Source organism: Xenopus laevis, chromosome 1S (genome assembly GCF_017654675.1).
Source record: "Xenopus laevis strain J_2021 chromosome 1S, Xenopus_laevis_v10.1, whole genome shotgun sequence".
Taxonomy (NCBI): domain Eukaryota; kingdom Metazoa; phylum Chordata; class Amphibia; order Anura; family Pipidae; genus Xenopus; species Xenopus laevis.
In genome coordinates, this window is record NC_054372.1 from 40,549,545 (window position 1) to 40,573,474 (window position 23,930).

At 37.9% G+C, this 23,930-nt stretch overlaps 1 protein-coding gene across 1 annotated transcript in view; it reads left to right on the forward strand.

The window, feature by feature from the left end:
• Nucleotides 1–7,150: 7,150 nt before the first annotated feature.
• The window catches only part of marchf1.S (membrane associated ring-CH-type finger 1 S homeolog), a 67,513-nt gene continuing 50,733 nt past the window's right edge, over nucleotides 7,151–23,930 (forward strand). The window contains exons 1-3 of the mRNA XM_041579530.1: nucleotides 7,151–7,500; nucleotides 7,749–7,957; nucleotides 23,618–23,697. Of these exons, the coding sequence (XP_041435464.1) occupies nucleotides 7,859–7,957; nucleotides 23,618–23,697 (179 nt within the window). The 5' untranslated portion in view covers nucleotides 7,151–7,500; nucleotides 7,749–7,858. The remainder of the gene's footprint in view (nucleotides 7,501–7,748; nucleotides 7,958–23,617; nucleotides 23,698–23,930) is intronic.

Consider the following 23,930-nt stretch of genomic DNA (forward strand, 5'->3'; position numbering starts at 1 on the left):
AGAAATAAAAAGAGGGACAAATAAGTTGTCGCGCGTGAAACATTTTTTGACCATGCCATTTTTTGTGGCCACACCCCCTAATTACCATGTTCATTTTACAAAATTTGGCAGGTTATGAAAGTTTGAACATATTTCTGTGTTTTTTTCATCAGTTAATACAGTTTTGCTAATGAAGGTGAATTGCCCTTTTAGCTGTGAGTCTAAAAGGGACCTGTTATCTTATATTGTTACAATCACTTATTTGCTTATCTTGAAATTGATACAAAAGTATCTTATCTCCTGCTGTGGCTGTTCAGGGCTCTCTGCCAGAAGCCAATTAAGCTAAAAACTTTGTTTCTTTTTCTGGCTGTTCAGTGCAGAGAAAAACATGCTTTCCAGTACAAATAAGGGACTGTGAGTTGAGCTGTCAAAAGAGGGACTGTCCCTCTAAAAACTTGATTATTGGTTGCTATGGGTTACTGCCCCATGGCAAACTTAATGCCTTTTATTACATAACCCCATTCTCACTTAAAAGCTGCACATGGGGGAGGATTAAGCCTGTAGAACTAATGCTGTGGTCTTGGCAATATCTTTCTTCTAAAAGCTTGGTGGGGGAGGACTAAGCTCTTTGAGTGAAACCAATGCTAAGTCAGGAGAGACTTATAATATATCTAATTAACTTGGATCTATTGCCCAGTAAACTTTATAGTAGCATGCTGGAGTCCTCTAGTGACCAAACAGAGGTACAACCATATAGCTTAAGAATTTATTCCAAAGTATGCTTGTAAGTTAAAAAATATAAGTTTATTACATATTATAAAAGCCAAACAATTCCCTCATGGCGCCTTCGTCATAAGCTAAGTAAGCATGAAACGCGTTATATATATATATGACTTTTATAATATGTAATAAACTTATATTTTGCCTATGACTAAGTGCTAGGTAAGCATGAAATGCATTAGGCGCCATGAGGGGATTGGTTGACTTTTATAATATGTAATAAACTTATATTTTTTAACTTATATGCTTTGGAATAAATTCTTAAGCTATACAGGAGACACTTATTCCAAGAAATGCTACTATGCCAGGTGACACCAGGGATTTATCAATGGTCGAATTTAGAATAGAAAAAAAAATTGAAATTCTAATTAAAAAAGACCAACTGAAATGTATTAAGTTTTTTTGAGTGAATAGGCCATTTTTGTTCAAATTCGAATCGTATGAATCGAAGTAATAGTGCATTCGATTTTTAAAAAACTTTGATTTTTCAAAGTCCACCAATTGACTCCAAATAGGTTCTTGGAGGTCCCCCATAGGCTAAAACAGCAATTCGGCAGGTTTTAGATGGCGAATGGTCAAAGTCTACTTTTTAAGAAGACAGTACACAAAAAATAGCTTGAAATTTGAATTTTTTTTAATTCAAATTTTCACTTCGACCCTTGATAAATCTGCCCACATGTGCCAGCCTTTGAATACTATCATTTGAGCTAAATAGTTAGGGAACACTATATGTGCATCATGCTTTACAATTGAATTGAAACAGCTATTCAGTTTGGAATTTTAGCAGCTGTTTGCTAGGGTCTAGTTTAGCCAAGCATCCAGGTAGTGATTTCAATGACCGACTATATATGTATACAACAGGTCCTGAATAGAAAGATATGTAGCAGTGACATAAGAAATCATTTTTTTGCTCCTGGGTCAGTCTCTCCCATCAAGCAGATCATAATTTCAATTGCAACCTAAAAAGAGGCAGAAGGGAAAGGAAAATAAAGAAGGGGGGGAAATATCCAATAAATAATTTTACTGTTAAAGTTCTAATTATGATGCATGACAAGAGGCTTTTGCATGTACAGCAGGAGTGCCCATACTTTACTAATGTGGGGACTACTTTTAGTGAAGTTGTCCCATTATGATCTAAATCCATAATATCATTGTTAGCATTCTGTTTCATAAAAATATTCCATGGAATATATACTTAAAGGGCATGTAAAGGCAAAAAAATACTCTATCTCCAATATACTTTGATTAAAATATGTGTACCGTTTTTATAAGAAACCTGACTGTATGCAGCGAAATTCTCCCTTCATTTACTGCTGTGGATAGGAATTGTCAGATGGTCCCTAACTGCTCAGCAGGGAAACAATCATACTTATGAACAGCAGGGGGAGCCCCCGCCTTACTTCCCAGCCATGCAGAACTCAAGCAGCTTTGTTTATGATGATCCCTAAGCAGCCCAGACCACACTGAGCATGTGCACAGTCTTAGTCTTGCAAAGATGTTTAACAAAGTTACAAGATGGTGACCCCCTGTAGCCAACTTTGAAAGCATAAATTATTTGTTTGATTAGGCTTGTAGTGCAGTAAATTCATGTTTATATTTAGTATACAAAATACAGCATTTTTAGCCTTATTCTATTTTAGACTTTACATGCCCTTTAAATATTATATTGATTTATAAGAGCATCATAACCTGTGATGCTGTTATCATGGGGAATGCCAAAACTGCTCTCCTGAGGTCCATATTAAATAACATTAGTAGTAGGAATACAGTGTATTTATGACATCTCCATAGGACTGTAAATGATTTAGCAGAGTTAAAGCAGATTGGTGCAGAACCTGCGTAACAGAGAACATTCTATCAAGATAGATTGAAAGATGAAATATATTTTAAAGACAGAAGGCTGAAAAGAACATGAAGACTATAACAAACTGGTTTTGTACCAGTCATGCCAGAAGGGCTGTTTGTTCTACTGAAAGGATAGGGAATGCTTCGAACTCACTTGCAACATATGTCTAACATAGAACTAGAAAATCATTCTAAAAGGAAGTAATAGATGTTCCCATTTATATTTTTGTTGCTATCCATATTTGTAGACATCTGGACTTGTAACAAAGTGCGCATACAAATAGGCTTGAAAGGAAGGCTCACTAGTGCTATAACTTTTGAGTACATCTTCAAGTAAGTGTATTGTTTCTGTCCACAAGTGCAGCTTGGCCCAAGGCATAAATGTGTGGGGATGTAGTATATATTGTATTTAATGATCATAGCAAGAGCTGCAGGAATACCAACCACAGGCTGACTACATAAAAATAATTTGAGTATGGATCAAGCATAATTCAGTAGTGCACCCACCATGTGTGTGTCTTTGTCTAGTCTTTGTCTATATCACTGCTGATCAGCTTAATCAATTAACCCTGTTATTAACATGGAGAATGACAGCACACAAGAATTATACCACTGCTAAACAGTCATTAACTGTAATATATAAAACAATACTAACATGATAATCTACATTTGCCATTTATTTATCGAAATGCCCTTGTGGCCTGTTATACATAGTTGAAACTACTCAGAGATCAAAGATCACATTTCAAAACATAAATCCACCATCCGTACAGATCGGTGGATACAAAACGCGTCAGGAAACTGATGCTTTTAATATGTTGGAAATAAACATTTACTTATTTTAATTCAACGGGTCAATGGAGTGCTCGTCAAATTGTTTCTACTGATTGATACTCACCTACAGCTACGGACTAGGGGTGATGCACCCGGGCCACCCGACTGATCTGGTGAGTTCCTTCATGCAAATTACCCTTGATACTATTTCAGGCATTGGTGAACTCAGGAGAGTGAACCCAGGGTTTATACACCCAGGTCACCACCTTTTTCGGGTGAGCTGTTTTAATGCGAATTCTTGAAATTGCCCACTAGAGATGCAGTAGGCACCATATAGCAAAGGCTTTTATACAAGATAAGATTTTTTGGTGCTTAATTTAGCGGTGATCATTTTTATTAATGTTAATTTAAGGTGAACAGAACCAGATTTGGCACCAAACATTTTTGTACACCATCTGTACGGGACAAACTTCTTTGCCAGTGCCGGCACACTTTCGAGCAGCAGGTCACTCGGTGAGCCAATTGAAATTTCAAATGAATGATTCAGTTCCAGCTCTGAGGAGAGGGGGTAACAAATTACAGGCACTACAAAAGCTAGAAATGTAGTAGATCCACAGACTAGATACAGTGTGGCCGAGAGGTCTGAGCAAGGATTATACCCCAGAAATATTTATTTACTAGTTGGTGTGTAGACTCATTACCAGTATTGATGAATTTGGGATAATATCAATATGCATATATGTTTATTTAATAATTTCTCTTTCCTTTTTTTAAGGCTATTGTACAAGTGTGTGTACCATCATCAAATACTAGAGAGAGAAAATAGGTAACGTATGCAGTAGAAGTACCTTAGTCGCGCTCAGTTCATTCATTCATTATCAAAAATTTAAAAAATCTTTTTAACTTTATAAGAAGCACTTTGGGGGTGATCTGAATGTTTATAATCAAATGATACAAATTCATTATTTTTACACATTTTTCATATATATGTAATTTATGGACTTTTACTTCACTCCGTCTCGATGGAGACACAATAACTTTTAATTAATGAATTTTGTTTACATTCAGTTGTTCTATGTACATATCAGAGGTGTGTTTCAATTTACCCTTAAACCCCTCCTTGTGGTCACCTCCAATTTCCTCCCTTTCTCCACACCCTTTTTAGCTATTTTACACAGTACTCACTGGGGCAAATTTACAAATAATAGGTTTGGTTAGGGTAGCATTGAAGTAGGATAAATACAAAGGGTGGTAGGAGGGAAAATGAAGTGGATGATAAGAGGGAGGGCACACTGCGTTATATAGAAGGTGAAAAGAGGTGACTCAGGGCCAAGCAACATCTTGCCCTCTTGTCCTCTTTGTGTTAAAATCAGTGGGAAGGGGTCCATTTAGGGATATTGTCTATTCTTCACAGCTCTAGAAAAGTGTTTGCCAAGACTGGGGCTGGGGGCAAGTTTGGCGAGGTTGGCCCTGGTCTCCTGATAGATGTAGTCTGGTTTTCTGGTTGCCCTATGTGTAGATACAGTAGATTCCGGTTTAAAAAATGGAAATTCTGCTCTTAAAGGTACAAAGAGCAGCTTTTTTTACATCCCTGGTCTTTCAGCTTGCCTTATTGGCTCAGTGCCACTGGGTGTGAGCTCACTCTAGGGGGGATATTTCCTCACACGCGAAAATTCGCCAGCGACGACTTCGCACCCATCGCTACACTTCACCAGGCGAAAATTCGCTCAGACAACACTAATTTACTAAAATGCGAAGTTGCGTCCAGGGCGCCAAAGGCTGGCGATTTTTCACTAGCGTTACTTCGGCAATCAAAGTGAAGATGTGCAAGCATTCAATTATGCCTAGTGCAACTTCGTTAGAGGTCTTCGCTCAGGCTAATTTGCATACGTCGGGAAATTGTATAATTCAAAGGACGCATATGTTGCAGCAAATACATTACATTACACAAGTCCAGCGAAGTTGCGTCCAGGGCGCCAAAGGCTGGCGAATTTTCACTAGCGTTACTTCGGCAATCAAAGTGAAGATGTGCAAGCGTTCAATTATGCCTAGTGCAACTTCGTTAGAGGTCTTCACTCAGGCTAATTTGCATACGTCGGGAAATTGTATAATTCAAAGGACGCATATGTTGCAGCAAATACATTACATTACACAAGTCCAGGGAACCTTAATAAAAAAAAACAGAGTTGTTATAATGCCCTACACATGAGCCCACTGTATAGTTTGTGTTCCATATGTTAGGAAATGTAGGGGGTAACCCAGTTACCCAAAAAAAAATTTTTTCTGAGGTGGCGAAGGCAAGTCTGGTGAAAGAGGTAATGTTCAGTAAAATCCGCATCTTAGTGAATTTGCGGGGGAAGGTCCATTAGCCAGAGCGAAAATTCGCCTGGTGATAGAGTGTGAATGAGCGCTAGCTCTGTCTCTTTCGCTAGCTTCACTTCACCGATTTACAAACACGCCCCTTTGTAAATCGGTGAAGTGCCTAAAAATGGTAACGCTGACGAATCGTCGACAGCGTTAGTCACTTCGCCCTTTAGTAAATCTGCCCCTAGGAGTGAGAGATAGAGAGGTTAGTTAGCAAAGACAGCCTGTTGTCCTGATAGAAGTATTTCGGATAAAGCCTCTGTGCAACTGTGTGCCAGTTTGAGTGTTAAGGTGTAGTTTATAGGGACCCTATGAGAGCTGTAGTCAGACATCCAGGAGAAGCGTGTGTGCTGTATGTGGACGTGACACATGTAACTTAAGAAGGAGATATCCAGCATGGCGGGTGGTCCATCTAATGGAGTTTTTGGCAAGATTTCTACTTTGGGGGTTTATATTATATTGTTGTTTATACTTCTATTGCTATTTGTTTTAACATCATTTTTCTTAATAAAAATATCTGATAATAAAGTTGTGGCCTGTATCCCAACCTGGCTGCCCTCTTTTTGGCTAAAGGAAGTGAGGCGGATTGAGGAAAGGTTTGGAAGGTAAGCCCGCCAGCTTGACGTTGCACATTAAATTGCCAATTTTAATTGTATTTAATGACATTTTTATTATATAAACTTTGAAAATGCAAAAATGCTGAATGTATTCATTCAGAGGAAACATTGTTTGCATTGTAAGTATTGTATGTTCCCTTTTCCTTACCCCCAGTTTCTTTTCCTTTGTTTGCTAAAACTAGCAACTAGTCCAACATTTTTCCCAGTACCCTGTGTGCCATGATTCAAACTCAGATCAATCAACTAAACAAAGGATTCCCTGTATGTGGCACAACCCATGAGCTAGGCAGGTAGTGCTAAACATCAATATATTTTGCACCTTGTACAATGTTTTGGGCAGAAACAAAGATTACAGGCAGCACAGTAAAGCCTGGAAGCAATTTTTATCTTTTAATAAATAGAAACACATTTGGACCAGTAGGAAAAAACAACATTTTTACTTTAATTTACATGCAAATTTGAAATGGATTATACTTACATTTATTTTTATACAGATGTTGATGACAAGTGGCATCAAAGTTAACATGCCCATACATATTTATTCGTTACCATTTACAGAGTACTGCAAAGAAAGAACAGAAGATGCACCTTTAATTTAAGTGTCAAAATAATTTCATTGTGGCTATAGCAAATGGATAACTGTTTGCACTGTGTCAGCCTTTCCTTTTCCCTTACATTTCACCCTTTTTGTGGCTTGTGCTGGAGTCTAAGCCATGGTGCTTTTCGGTAAAATCGCTGGATGCAGAGAGTGCAAGCAATTGACAGTAGCACAAGCTGGAGTAATACATAGATCTCTAGTTGGAGTGCAATTTCTTTTTATACCTGATACTTTCACTGTGCTTCCCTGCTAGGAGGCAGATCATTTGACTTAAGCTAATTAAACGCATGAACGACACAGCCAGCTATCTGTGTTTAAGGAAGAGATTTGGGTCCGAAATAGGGCACTAAGCTTTTCAGCCTATATACCTAGTCAGCATGCCGCAGTATCTCTGGGTGCTTAGTCGCCTCCTGAGGAATCAACTGTGAAACCGAAGCAGAAGTGGCAGCCCCTGCAAATGTGGAGCTTGTTTCATTAGAGAGAACGCTCGCTAATAATGGCCTGTGAGACCCCGGTTTCCTTGGTTTCCATGACAGCTATTAGGTATCTTAGAAATTGAATTGCTCACTGCTCCTGGGGGAGTGAAAAGGTGTACAAATAACTGAGCATATTACTTAGAATTTACCGTTCTTATCGCTTTGCAAGCCAAACTGGAATACTGCTCTTTTTTTCCTCTTGTAAACTGGGTGGCATTTGATTTTTTTTAAGGAATCACCTGCTTTTCTGAATGCATTTGTTGTTTTCAGTAGTCTATATATACAGTTTTTTTTTTGTTTTCATTTTTCTTTTAGAATTAAGCTTTGGAAATCAAGGCTATGAGCTATTCCACAGATGGACTACAAAGGAGGAGTGAAGAATTAAGGCATCCAATCTGGTGTTGGCCACCTGCAGCATCTACATTATGCCCCTGCAACAAATCTCTGTAGTCCCTGCACAGGAGACCACTGGCAATGGGCGAAGTTCAGTGGGAAGGAATAAAGAAAAGAGAAAGGAAGGAGAGGTGAGTTCCGTATTGTGCATATAACTGTAAATCTGAACTTTCACTGACAAAATAATAATTTTCTTGTTCTACATCCCATTATATAGGCACAATAACATTTTATAGAGATAATTGTATCTCCTTAATTGTCACCAAGGCCTGTATATTGTGTTGCTGGTATAGAACGATGTGTTTGAAATCCAACTTTTATTGCTAATTTGGCAAGTTTAAGATTTTCGATTAATATTCAGAGCAGTGGCCATTTATAAATTATAAGGAAGTAGATCAGCTCTCAGTACATTATTGACTTCAGTATAAGGTAAGATTTCAGTGCATCTGGCATTCGCAGTAAGCAGTCTACTTAGTTAATGGTCATGTGTTCGTGGATCATTAAGTTATGACTTGAGCAATGGATTTTCCTTCCTCGGAATGAGCAGAAGATACATTTGCTTTGTGTTTGTCATGAATTCCTCCCCTCCAACTCTCATCCAGCTCAATATTCTTGAATATATGGCATTATTAAACTCCAACAATGAAAGTAACCTAAATGGTATTTCCTGCCTATAAAATGTTGGTTATTCATTAAATGTATCCATTAATGAAAATAATTAAAATTAATAGGGGTTATTTAGTATGTGCAATGCATTCCTTTGCACCCTACCCTGCAGGTCCCTGTGCTTCGACAATAGGTGCAGTCAGCAACATCAGATTTTTCCCTTGGTGCTTCTGAATTTGCAGCAGGGGCAGATGTAAATTGACCCCAATATTACTTTTTCTCCACTTCATAATAATTCTGTTGATGTAAAAACAAATAGAGGTATTTTAAAATATATTTTCACAGGCCTGAATATTGATGATAATTTCATATGAATGCACCTGGCAGCTGCATAATTGATGGATGTATTAGAACTTCAGTCACTCTGCCTAATACACCCATTTACGTATTACCTATATATAGACACACAAATACTAAGGGGCAAATTTACTTACCTCCAATTTGCGACAGCGTTGCCTTCGCCGCACTTCGCCAGGCATAGATTTGCCAGGGCTACGCAAATGCACAAAGATCCGAAGTTGTGCACAAGTTATCGATCGTTTGCGAAGTCGCTAGTGATGTTATGTCGAAGTTACGCTAGCTATTGGAAATTAGCATACGGCGTGCAGTTAAAGTACAATGGTCGTATATGCAGCAGAAAACACATTACACTACACAAGGCCACGGAACCTTAATAAATGTATTCTAATGCCCTACACATGTGCCCACAGTATAGTTTAGGTGCCATATGTTATCAAATGTAGGGGGAAGGAGGGTACCCTATCTACTCTATTGCACTTCGCCTGGTCTGAGGTGGAGAAGGCAAGTCTGGCGCAAGAGGTAACGTTCAGTAAAATCTGCAATTTAGTGAATTAGCTTAGTTATGTCCCTCCGCCATAGCGCAACTTCGCCTGTCGTAAGGGTGTGAAGTAGCGCTAGAGTAGGTCCACTTCGCTAGCGAATTTACACCAGCACCCGTTAGTAAATCGGCGAAGTAATGAAATGACGTCATGCTGGCGAATTTTCGATAGCGTTAGCCACTTCCCCCTTTAGTAAATTTGCCCATAAGATTGTAAGCTCCTCAGGGGCAGGGACTGATGAACTGACCGATCAACTGATTGATGACTGATAAACAATTTCTGTATTCCGGTGTATGTAGGATTGTTTGGAATTTGGAACAGTAGGAAAACAGTAAGGAAAAATTGTGTCTTTGTGACAGATATAGTTGGCCTGATAAAGTTGTGACTTTCTGAGACTGTACAAAGCTAAGCCATTAAGAATCCCATTATAATTTAAGTTCAATGCCATTATGTCAATAGTCAGTGTTGCATATCATTTTGAATAGAGGTTTTGTGCTGGAATACTTGTCAAGCCAACTAACCAAGTAATATTGTTTATGGTAGTGACATGACACTTGTGTAGAGGGAGGTAAATCACAAACTGAATGTCCATGACAGTTCATCATTAGTTGCCTATTAGACAGTTAAGCACTTGAAGGTCTAGGGTTAAAACGCACTGGAATACAGAGTCATGCTATAAACTACCTAAGGCAGAAGCCATTCTTCTATCAAAAAGAAGGGGGGGGGGGGGTCAACCCACTTAATGAAATACAAATTTAAAATGTATTTTCAACTTCACACAAATATCTTGAGACTTTACTTTAAGGGATTTAAGTTAACTTTTAGGGGCAGATTTATCAAGGGTCGAAGTGAATTCGAAGGAATTTTCGAAGTAATTTTTTGGATACTTCAACCATCGAATAGGATACTACAACTTTGAATTTACTTCGAATTCGATTCGAAGTAAAATAGTTCCAATATTCGAATATTCAATAATCGAAGTACTGTCTCTTTAAAAAAACTTCGACTTCAATACATCGCCAAATTATACCTGCCGAAGTGCTATGTTAGCCTATGGGGACCTTCTACAGCATTTTTCTAAGTCTTCACACATCGAAGTAAAATCATTCGATCATGCTCTAAAATCATTTGAATTGTTTTGACTTCGATCGTTCGATGGCCTAATTCGGTGAAAAATACTTTGACTTCGATATTCGAATTCGAAGTATTTCAATTCGATGGTCAAATATCGTAGTATTTTTTACTTCGAAATTCGACCTATGATAAATCTGCCCCTAAGTATGTTATTGAATAGCCAAATCTAAGCTGACTTTTTCTTCAGATTATTTTGTTTTCAAATGAGCAAAAAGCAATTCCAGTCTCTCATTTAAATTTATCGGACTTGAATCTTTATTTCTCCTATGGATAAATCCTTTCAAATATCAGGAGATATTACATTGGAGGAAATAATGCTTAAATTTTAAAATACCATTACCTAGGATGTTTTTTATTGTCAATAATATGTGCTTTATATGACAGAAAAGCTTAACAGATTTTATTTCCATGACAGACATTGAAACTTATGTCTGATATAAACCTGGGTTTTTCAAAAATTCTTTATCAAAGGGATTGTTCACCTTCAAACACTTTTTTCAGTTCAGTTGGTTTCAGATAGTTCACCATAAATAAACACGTTTTCCTATTATTTTCTATTTATGGCCGTTTTTCTACTATTAAAGTATAAATTTTAGGGGCACATTTACCGTCAAAGTAAAATCCTTCGACTTCGAATATCGAAGTCGAAGGATTTACCGCTATTCCTACGATCGAATGATCGAAGGAATAATTGTTCGAACGATTCGAAGGATTTTAATCCATCGATCGAAGGATAATCCTTCGATCAGAAAATTGTTAGGAAGCCTAGGGGGACCTTCCCCATAGGCTAACATTGGCCTCGGTAAGTTTTAGGTGGCGAACTAGGGGGTCGAAGAATTTTTTAAAGATACAGTACTTCGACTATCGAATGGTCCAATAGTCGAACAATTTTTAGTTCGAATCGTTTGATTCGAAGTCGAAGGTCGTAGTCAAAGGTCGAAGTAGCCCATTTGATGGTCGAAGTAGCCATATTCGACCATTCGAAATTCGAACTATTTTTCCTCTATTCCTTCACTCGAACTAAGTAAATGTGTAATAATTTCAGCTTGGGGGGGGGGGGTCACCAACTCTTTAACTGTTCTAAATGGATACAATTCTTATCTTTGTCCCCGCTGAGCAGAATCCCTGAGTTTCGGTAAAGACAGCTGTTAGAATTGATACAATAGTTACTAATATTTCACAACAACTGCTGAGAAATGTATCAACTAATTGTATCAACTAAATGTAGCAAACGGTAACAGTTCAGATGCTCCTGGATCACTGAGCTGTCAGACTGAAACACTTGAGACAGGAATAGGGATGGGCGAATTTGACCTGTTTCGTTTTGCCAAAAATTCGTGAAATTTTTCTTCATGCGTCTTTTTTTTTTGATGCACAACACCATAGAAGTCTATAGGCGTCATTTCCGCGGCGAAACAAGGCGAAAAAATTCACCCATCCCTAGACAGGAACATTTAACTTTCAACTTACAGTAAAAACAGGGAAAACAGTAAAAAAATAAAAGATGGAAAGCAATTTAAAAAAAGTATTTTTTCATGGTGAACAATCTGAAAATAACTAAACTGAAAAAATGTTTGGAAGGTGAAAACCCCTTTAAGCTGCCAAAGTGATGAGGCAAGACAGTGTATTCTGTGAGTTTATTATTAGAAAAAAGGATCATTTCAGACTCACAATCAGCTCTCCATTGGCATATGGCATGTACAGATGGACTTTTCACTTTTGATATGCTGAAGGCATTTTTATTAAAAAAGGGAAAAATAAGGAAAATTATATATTTACTTAGTAATGAACAATAAACGCTAAGGTTTTCACTAGAGGTGTAACAGGCTATATTGTGCACTGGACATTATAGTGGTATTACCTTTCTGAAAATATAATAAAGTACAAGTGTTGTACTTATAGCCTGTTACACCTCTAGTGAAAACCTTAGCGTTTATTGTTCATTACTAAGTAAATATATAATTTTCCTTATTTTGCCTTTTTTAATAAAAATGCCTTCAGCATATCAAAAGTGAAAAGTCCATCTGTACTTGCCATATGCCAATGGAGAGCTGATTGTGAGTCTGAAATGATCCTTTTATTGGCTGAATGGAGAGGGGTAGTGATGGGTGAATTTGGGGAGTTTCGCTTTGCTGAAAAATATGTGAATTTCCAGCGAAATTAGCAAAACGGTGAAAAATTTACGAAACTGCGCCAGCGTCCGTTTTTGACACAGGCGTACATTTTTTTTTTTGCAGCGGTTTTCGCAAATGTATTCACCGGCGGTGAATCGTGGGAATTCACCCATCACTAGAGAGGGTTTTTTGGCCATAAACTCTACAGAAGGGTATCTTCCTCAGGGAGAAAAACAATTGGCCACATCCCAATACCATATTATTGACACACATAAAATATAAGACACCACAGAGTTATTTTATGGAGGGGAGGAGAACCTTTATATGTGTAATCTACAAAAGAAACTTCAACTTGAAGCCTTAAATGGTGTAATTGCACTTAATAAAAATGTATGATTTAAGTACAGCACATCTAATTATGCAGCTAATAATAAGCAGGATTGTTAAAACAGTCCTTTAATTCTTAACAGTCTTATGGTTCATTAGTACATCAGATCAGATCAGAAGTTCAAGTTATAGCATTAAAAAAATTAATGTACAGGGGGAAAGGTGGACTCTCCTTGATAAGAGTTTTTGTGGTATCACTGAATTGCACTTACTGAACTTTGCCTTTATTTTAAAGTTTATTTCTGGGGATAAAACTGTTAAAGCAGTTGTTCACCATCTAAACAATTTTTTTCAGTTCAGTTCCCCAGAAATAAAGACTTTTTTTTCAATTACTTTATATTATTTGTTTTTTACTGTTTTTCCAAAATCTAAGTTTAAAGTTTAATGTCCCTGTCTCTGGTGTTTGAGTCTAGCAGCTCAGTAATTCAGGCGCAGACTCTAAACTGTTACAATTTTACAACATTTAGTTAATACATTTCTCAGCAGCATCTTTGGAGTATTATTAACTATTGTATCAATTCTAACAGCTGCCTGTAATAAAACACAGGGATTCTGCTCCGCAGGGACAAAGATAAGAAATGTATCAACTAAATGTATCAATTTAGAACAGTTTACAGGGTCGGCCACCAACCCTCCCAGAGCTGCTTTAGAAAGTGAAAAGAATTATACTTTACACTGTGACACATAGAAAATAGAAAGTAATTGCGAAAAGTCATTATTTCTGGTGATCTATCTGAAAACAATTAGTTGTTTGAAGATGAAAAACCCCTTTAATTGGACTGTGTGTCAGACCGTAATTTCTGTTGTCTACTCATTATAGAAAAGCAAGTTGCATTAAATATCTTCTACTGTTTTTTTTTCTATTAAAAGTGTTTATATTTGCATTTTATTAGGTAATTAATAGTTAAAGTTTTTTGTAAGCGGGACCATGGGTTTTTATCATATATAGCCATTAGTTCTGTCCTCCTCATTAGATAGTTTTGTGGACCTTCAGTTGTGAAGGATTATCATTCTAGCTAGGTGAATCATGAACAGGGCCACTGACCCCAGCTCTCAGCCCTCCCACCTCAAACCTTAGCTCCTAAACCAGGCTGATGGCTGAGGAGGGAGGGCTGAGGATGGCGAGTGTTTGTACTGAGGGCTGAGGATGGAGAGCTTTTGTACGGAGGACCGAGGAGGGAGGGCTGACAGCTGATGGCTGAGGAGGAAGAGCTGAAGGTTGAGGTGGGAGGACTGAAGACCCAGGATGGAGGTGCGACTGCAGCCTTTCAGGATGGGTGAGAAAAAGCAGGCAATGCTGCATTCCTCTACCACAGGAGATTGCATGCAGGAGAGCGATTTCCCCTGAGGATGTCCTAAAATGCTTTCCGTGCAATTTGCTCTTTTCTAATTCTGGGAGTCGTCATTTCTCATATGTGGCATGTGTGTGATATGTGCGCAGTTGCAAAAAGGGTAAGCACAGGGCAGGTAAGGGGGAAAGCATCATAAGACCCCGGTTAGTTATACAGTATGTTCATGTAAAGCATGCTGCTACTATATAAATAAATTATAACCCCCCTTAAAATAACCAGTGCAAAAATTACCTCTTTCTTTTGCATATAGTACTCAGGCATGACTGAATTGTATTGCTACGCCACATATTTGTTAATTACAGTTAACTTGGAGACTGCTCATAAGACCTACATATCATACTATACAGAATATGTGTGCATAGGATCAGTCCCACATCTCTTGCTAAACCTAGTGATGAGCGAAAAATCATGAAATTGGAAAGTTCATGAAAAAATCGCGAAATTTGGACGTTTTCACAAGAAAATCGTGTAATTTGGACGTTTTCACAAAAAATCTTGAAATTTGAAAGTTTTCACAAAAAAATCAAGCAATTCGAATGCTTTCACAAAAAAATTGAGCAATTCGAACGTTTTCACGGAAAAATCTAGCAATTCGAAAGTTTTCACTAAAAAACTGAAAAAATTCTAAAGTTTTCACAAAAAATCTAGCAATGCGAAAGTTTTCATGAAAAAATCAAGCAATTCAAAAGTTTTCACGTAAAAATCGTGAAAATCGGAAATTTACGCCGGCGGAGAAATGCGGAAATACACAGCAAATTTGTGCAAGGCGAATTTATTCGCCCATGACTAGCTAAACCTATTATGTTGTAGTTGAACTATAGCTAAGCATATTATTAAGAGACTGCTAAATCTAACTGGTTCAAGATTACAAATAGGAGAAGACATTGGAGCCTAATAATCATATACAAAGCTTATTACTGACTTTGAGAGTTTGTCAGACATTAGTGAAGGGATATTAGGTCTATAATAATGATGGGTTAGGTAGCAAGATAATAAGTGTAAAAAACTGCTTGGCTAGTGGTGGATTAAATGATTCTGCTGTGTTAGTTCAGGTGAAGCAGCCAGACAAGCACAGTAACTTCTGGTACATTTATTACAACATGGCAGGTAAGACTGGCCTGCTTCAAGCTTGCTCTTATCTTAGACAGAAAGATGGAAAACAGGATTAGGAACATGTATCATAAATAGGGTTGCAACCTTTTCTGGGGTCAGAAAACAGGCAGGGGATGAGGCAGATGACGTTAAAGATGGGGGCAGGACCAGTGACGCTGGGTGCAGGGGCGGTGACGTGATGATCTGCGGTTGGATGATAGCCATGTCATTATTTTCAAAAGTCTTGTCCAGATTTTCAAATTAGGAAATCCAAACAGGAGGGTTTCACCTAGACAGCCCTTCTAAGTGTCGGGCTGCCCAGTGAAATCCAGAAAGGTGACAACACTAATCATAAGACAATGGCAAAACAGCAGGAACACCCTTTACTAAAATGCCCACAGAAGAAGATTACTACAATAAGAATAGAAATATCACCTAAAATTATTATATTTATGTTTTTCTTACTTTTCTTTCTCTAGAATCATTATCAAGTTTTGAGCCACAACATCTGTACAGCATTATATTTCTCAGACATTTGAAAGAAGCTTTAGTGTTTAACAGCATCCCTTTTATTTGTTATTTTGTAACTGTTAATTGTTCATATTATTACTATGCAGCACATGGGACATTAGAGGACGCCCTCTATAGCAGGCCACATACTATGCCTTAGGGATGATGCAGCCACGAGGAGCAGAGCTGGCAACTTTTCATCTTGTTTGTTATAGGGCAATAAGCTTTGTTCTTATTGGTTCAGTAGTGCTTCACAGAATGGTTATTTTATCAGAATGGAGTTTGTAATATAATGATATCCTTTTGTGCACCAGATTTTGTTCTCATTCTTTAAAAGAATGTGTATATGGTCACAAGCACTTGTACCCTGAGAGACATTCATTCTACGTACTATGGGTAGTTTTCTATACAGAATGTGTTTGGGACAAACGGCACCCCATATGAGTTTGCCGAAATGTAAAGGTTTATATGACTAGGGACTTGGATTCATTCATGTCTGGGGAAACAATCTAAATTGGACACAAATCGATTCCTAAGAAAGAAATCCTGGCCAAATCAAGTCACAATAATGATAAATATGGTACTTATTGTTTACAAATAGTACTCTATAAATAATGACAAAGCATAAAGTCATGAAATTCAAATCTGAATGGTCTTTTCCCAGAGGCCACAATAGAGAACCTCTACAAGAGCCAAAATGGCCCATTTCCATCAAAGTTTAACACCAGATGAACTCATATTGCAAGATTTAATAGACAGCATAGAGGAGTGGACAACCAGAGATGAACTCTGGATTGTACAAGAACAAAGCCCTGTGTGAGCGTAAATGTACTAATCTTCTTGATGCTAACTGGAACCAAAAAATATACACAGAAGATCCTGTTTCTTTGCATCTCACATTATACTCTTCAGAAGTTTGTGAAAAAACAAGATGCAAGAATAGCTATACTTACAATGAATTACTTACAACTAATTGCAACAAACATGCAACATTTTCATTTCAATTATGTACCTCCTAAAAACTGAGTACCGTATATACTCGAGTATAAGCCGAGTTTTTCGGCACCCAAAATGTGCTGAAAAAGTCTACCTCAGCTTATACTCGATTCAGCTGATCGCTCCTGCGTGCGCTCTGCTAGGGAAGAACTAAAAAGTATACCGGTATTTTAAAGTTGCTGCTTACTCCTGCTTACTTGTCATTTCAGCTTTGAGCATGGAGGGGAAGGCCTGAGGAGGGAGGACTGAAGAAAGAGCCCAGCTAGAAACATGTCGTGACACAATAAAGAACTTGAGTTTTGCAGTAAAGTTCTGAGTATTGGACCTATTATTAACCACCACCTTTATTGTTTGATTATATTGCTTCACTGGACGGAAGCCGTGGTTATAGGTTTACCTACTGAATCTATCGTTACTTGGTGTTGTTTAACATACCGGCATGGGCGTCCGCATAACAGGGCAAGGGAGGGTGCTTGCCCTCCCCCTGGGGGTGCTTGGGCCCCCCCTGAAATTTTATCCCCTTCATTAGCTGCCCTACTGTACAGTTTTCAAGCTATTTTATAAAGCGTCCTGTGCAGAGACTCATAAGTCTGCACAAGAGACAACCCTTACCGGCTTCTTGCTCCCCAAGCGCTGCAAGACAGGCATGTTAACCATTTAGGAAACCAAAATATGGGTACTAATAATTTGAGTGATATGTTGTCTTCCTTGCCCCCCCCCCTGGAAAATTTTCTGTTTATGCCCATGCATACCGGTATACTTTTTAGAAGACTATTAGACTGCTTGCTGATTTGCATTCGCATTGTAAAACGAAATCGTACAATACAGTATGTACAATACAGTGTAAAACATTATGGTATTATTATTATTGTCAACGAAGATGCTGGGCAACACCAAAGACACTCATCTGATCTTCACTAAACTTCTGTTACTTAAGTGCCAGTTCTTCCCTAGCAGAGTGCATGCAGGAGCGGGTGTTCTGCTGAACATGTCCTAAAATGCATTTCTCACCCTAGGCTTATACTCAAGTCAATACATTTTCCCAGTTTTCTTAGGAACCTCGGCTTATACGCGGTTCGGCTTATACTCGAGTATATACGGTACTACCAAAATAAAGTATTAAAGATGTGTTTTCATTTCATCCAAAATCTCAATTCAAATTATTTTAAAATAATTCATATGGGTTTACTGTTATTGTAGTGTTGCTCAAGACATATTATGTATACTTTATATGAAAATGTGACTCTAGGTTTTACCAGTGCATGAGTTTCTTTGGCAAAATAGAGCTTGCCTTTCGTGGAAGAATTGTCATCAGTACTACTTATTTGTCTAAACAAGCAAAATGCAAGGCAGCAATACACTTGAATAACTCAATGTAAGGTTGCCACACAAGCAGAACTTCCCCTGATAGGGCCACATTGTGTGGGAAATATTTTTATCCAAACAATCAGCGATCAGATCCCAACAATGGTAATTGCCGACCATGGGGAGAGAACCACATCAACTAGCTAATGCAGCCCATGCCCTAACAGGAGTTTTAAACCTGTACGATAGAAATCTGTCTGGTGTTCAGCCAGATATCTTTCACCTTCAAGCTTCTGCTTAGATCAATATCATTAAAAGATGTGATTTCCTTGAATTAAATGTTCCCACGTACTTTGGTTTTCTTTAAAATTAGAATGTTATCACATTAGATTATACACAGGGTGATATATTCACTGCAGACCATGTGAAAATCTAGTTCTATTTCAAATAATACCATTGGAAAAGTAAAAAAAACTGTTACAGATACTGTGAAAATGAAGTAGGTGATAATGATATGCTTGGCCTGTAAAAAGACAAAGTCAATTTATCAAATAGTGAAGTTAGAGATCACCACAGTCTACTATAGTGAAATTCCTCCACTCTCTATTAATTTCTAAGGGATTTTTAAAGTCGTGTTTATCAAAGGGTGAATTTCACTTTCACCCTTTGATAAATACGCTGTTAAAAATCCCATAGCAAAGAATGGAGAGAGGCGGTATTTCACTCTAGCAGACTGTGGTTATATCTAACTTCACTCTTTGATAAATATACCCCAAAGAATTGGACAAACATCTTAAAATGAAGACAAGCAGATATGTAAAACAACTAGATCTTTTGACAATTTATAGCTTGTACCAGTGATGTACAGGACCGGCCCGATACCTGCAGGACCCACGGGTCGGGGCGTGTTCGGGCTGACCTCGCACCCCCATTTGTGCTTTTCTTACTGCTCTCCCCACCCACCACCTCACACTGCTGGTTAATGATTTCATGCTTCCACTTTTATATGCTCGTCCCGCCCCTTTTGTGACATCATTGGCAGGGTGGCACAGGTCTATAAAAGGAACCCAGAAGTCAGGCGCAGACGGGCACGGGTGGAGGGAGGGCAGGTTCGGGAGCAGGTTGGGTTTTACCCGACCAGCACATCACAAGCTTGTACTAATTATGGAAAACATATAGGGGCACATTAACTTAGCTCGAGTGAAGGATTAGAATAAAACATTTTTTTTGGCTACATCGACCATCGAATTGGCTACTTCGACCTTCGACTACGACTTTGACTTCGAATCGAATGATTTGAACTAAAAAACGTTTGACGATTCAACCATTCGATAGTCGAAGTACTATCTCTTTAATAAAAACTTCGACCACCAATTTCGCCAACTAAAACCTACTGAGCACCAATGTTAGCCTATGGGGAAGGTCCCCATAGGCTTTCTAACCAATTTCTGATCGAAGGAAAATCGTTTGATCGATGGATTAAAATCCTTCAAAACGTTCGATTATTCCTTTGATCGTTCGATCGAATGAATTTCGCTAAATCCTTTGACTTCGATATTCGAAGACAAAGGATTTAACTTCGAGGGTCGAATATCCAGGGTTAATTAACCCTGGATATTCGACCAATAGTTAATGTGCCCCATAGTGTATATATATCATTGTAATTGTTCAAATGAAAGTTAATACAATGTAATCAAAGGAAAATGAATTGGGTTGCTTTCAGCCTTTGAATATCAAGATTCTCCTAAAACATATACACAACAGAAATGGGACTTCTCCCCCTGCCCATGTGACCCCAAATTGCTCAATTATAAATAAATACTCCTAGATGTGGAATAAAAGGCAATATTTATTCAACACTATGCCAATATCAAATTTAAAACCAATTAAAATAAAACCAAGCAGCGCTGCATGTGCACAAGGGATCCCTTGCTATAGTCTACATGCATACAACAATATAGACGGCAATCATATGCTGCAGTATGAAATAGCGCATCTAGGACTAGACCGGAACGCTCCAACAATAAACGACAGTCTCAATTTTTGAGTAAGTGAGTGGTCTCAGACAATCTAGGGGATGGCCTGCCCGCCTCCTTGGCAAATCCAAACGACCCTGTCCACCCACACACCATTGGGCTCTCCGTGAAGGTTTTGGTTTACACTGAAGGTGTATCCCCCTTAACATTTAATGGTGTAGTACACCTACATCTCGAGGAGACTTGTTCCATAGGGGGTGCCTCATACAAATTGGCGAATTTGGCATGCCTCAGACCTGGGGATGTACTAACATCACGCTTTTGCTATAATTGATTGAATATTAACACCGGATTGTCTGAGACCACTCACTTACTCAAAAATTGAGACTGTCGTTTATTGTTGGAGCGTTCCGGTCTAGTCCTAGATGCGCTATTTCATACTGCAGCATATGATTGCCGTCTATATTGTTGTATGCATGTAGACTATAGCAAGGGATCCCTTGTGCACATGCAGCGCTGCTTAGTTTTATTTTAATTGGTTTTAAATTTGATATTGGCATAGTGTTGAATAAATATTGCCTTTTATTCCACATCTAGGAGTATTTATTTATAATTGAGCAATTTGGGGTCACATGGGCAGGGGGAGAAGTCCCATTTCTGTTGTGTATATATATTACGAATTTGTTGGTGGACACCCCAGCCCATTTGCCCCCATATACATCAGCAACATTGTATATTGGTGCCCACACTGCACTTAAGTTTGTGTGCATGATTCTCCTAAAACGTCAAAGGGATGAAGATGTGTAAGGCTTCTTGTGTTCACATTAGCAATGCAGAAACATAAATCAAAAAATAGAGCAAATAACATTTACTACTTCAATGGTTTCCATCAGGTTTGGAATTGTCTGTTTATAGTTGTAGCTGTAGTTGTTGATGCTTTGATTGAAAATATTACAGACTTACTTATTCAAGCATTTCAAGATCATCATCCTTGCATAGAAAAACTGTATCTAACACATATGAACAGTTAAAAGAACAGTAAAACCAAAAAACAAATGTGTTTTAAAGGAATGGCAATATAATGTACTGTTGCTTTGCACTGGCAAAACTAGTGGGTTTACTTCAGAATCATTCAGAGAACTATAGTTTACTGTTCCTTTAAATAAGGTTCAGTAATATCTACTGTATGTTGTATTTTGGTCAAAGGAATCAATGCTAAGATTTTAAGTATGGCAAAGTTCTGTTTGTACCAAACGTGACAAACGTACAATTGGAATTAAATAAACAGATGAGACTAGATAAATTGCCCATTAATTACCACAGTAAATTATTATGTAAATGCCACCTTTAATATAAGGTAGTGCACTGGCATGCCCTTAAATCATAGAAATTTTATAGCTTGGCCTACTTTGTTATGAAATTCAAAATTCCCTGAATTGCCTTGGAATATCTGCAGAACCCTTTTAGAAGTCTCAATATTAAAGGCATTATAATGTGTAGTTTTAGGCAATTATGTAATTTTGACTAACATCCCTAGCCAGCCTGTAAGGCTTTGAGAAAGTATTTAAGGAGCACTGCTGTAGATGTCTGCAACCACAAGGGCAGTATATATATATATATATATATATATATATATATATATATATATATATATATATATATATACCTTGATAGAAATAAGTAAAATAACTTATGCCACATAATCCTAAATGAAAAATGCGGAGAACCTCAATGTTTTTTTGAACCTTAATGTTTTTGAAGTTATTTTTATGGGCATTTTGCTTTCGTGCAGCTCCAAAACCTGAAATTAAAACAGTGCTAGGATAATTATAGCATTTAAAGGAATCAGCTGAAACAGTCCTTTTGTGGCAGGGAATAACACTCATTTCCACAGCATGACTGAGTGAAAAAGTGTGAAAGGTAAGTCACGTGTACTGCTCCAACCACTTTTGTCATTTAATTTTTTTTTTTAATTTTTTGCAGAATGACAAATCTCCAGGGTACTCAGCAAGTCAGTCAAACAATATATCAAAGCTTTGTGAAAGCTGTATCTTCTACTTGATGAAATGTTTATTAGGAGTCCATATATTACTCTGCTTATTTGCAATATATCCTACATCATATCGGCTGCCAGACTTGGATACAGTCCAATTAGCACATGACAATTATTTTGTGTGACCAGGGGCGTTACTGCCAGGAGGCAAGGTGAGTACCTTGCCTCAGACGGCAGCTCCCCAGAAGTTACCAGGGACGGCAAAAAGCCGCTCCTAGTAAATTTAAAAAATGAATTTCCCGTTATTAAACCGGAAATTCGGCTTTTCTAGTGCAGAGAGAGATATTTCTTAAGGTAAGACTGGGGGCGGCATTGCGAACGCCGCAATACGTGTGACATATTACTGTTAGGCAGTGATCCCCAACCAGTTGCTCGTAAGCAACATGTTGCTCTCCAACCCGTTGGATGTTGCTCCCAGTGGCACCAACGAGTTCAAAAGGATGGGGTTCCCTGCTGTAAGGTATACTAGAATTACACCTATTTATAGAAGAAAATTTTAATTCATCTTTTTTTCAGTTGACTACGAAAGCGAACAAAATTCTATGTATGATTCCCCTGTAGCCCCAATCCCTCGCTTGGATTCATTCAGTTCTCAGGCTAGCCTTGGTCACTAGTACCCTGGCCTTGAGGGCAGAGCCACCTGAGTGGCTGTCAGACATTTATTTATTGTGGGGGAATTGCTCATAGCAGCTGGTATTAGTCAAGCAAAACTGATCCACAGATGAGACAGGAGGCTGAGGTTGACAACAAAATTTGCAGGCTCCTGTGCTTTATTTTCACAGTGGACAAAATAAACAAAGCACAAGTTTAATGCTACTTCAGAAAACAATAAATCAAAGTCTCACCAGAGTTTTCAGAAAATACAAGGTCGCCACAAGGTATTTCTTTGGAGTCCCATTGTCAGAAATAGTTTATTTCAAAATACACAGTTTTCTCCCAGCTTCACCAGAAACACAACTATAGTTTATATAAACAAGCTGCTGTGTAGCCATGGGGGCAGCCATTCAAGCACAGGATACACAGTAAATACACTATGTAGAATACAGTTTAATACTACAGAGCATATCTGTTATCTGCTATGTAATCTGTGCCTTTTCTCTTTTTTCAGTTTAGAATGGCTGCCCCCATGGCTACACAGCAGTTTGTTTATATAAACTATAGTAGTATTTCTGAAGCAAACAAACAGTGCAGAGGAACAATACATTATCATTTCCATTACTTTAAAACACTTTAATTTTTTGGTGTTACTGTTCCCTTAAATAGCCAATACTTCAGCCTGGGTGCCATATATCTGCCATCTTATTCCCATTCCTATAATGTCAAACTAAACTGAAAATAATGTAAACATATATAAATGTGTTTTTCAGGCTAAGAGTCCAACAACAGGTACTACACCAAGAAGCCATTCTCAATCATCAGTATGTCCATCAGCTCAGGATATTTGTAGGTATGTAGGTATCAATTCTTTTTTATATCTTTGTATATTATTTGTGCAATATGTGTATGTGTGTGCTTCTTATTTGGTTAAAGTTCCTTTCTCATTCCAGATTGTCCTTTTTTTCGTGTAAAAGTCTGTTTTCCTCCTCCATCATTTCTTTCATCTCTGTCATCCTTTCTATTTTCTTTTCCCATTGTTTTTTTTTCGTTTAAGCACTTCTGTGACTTTGCATGATGTTACAG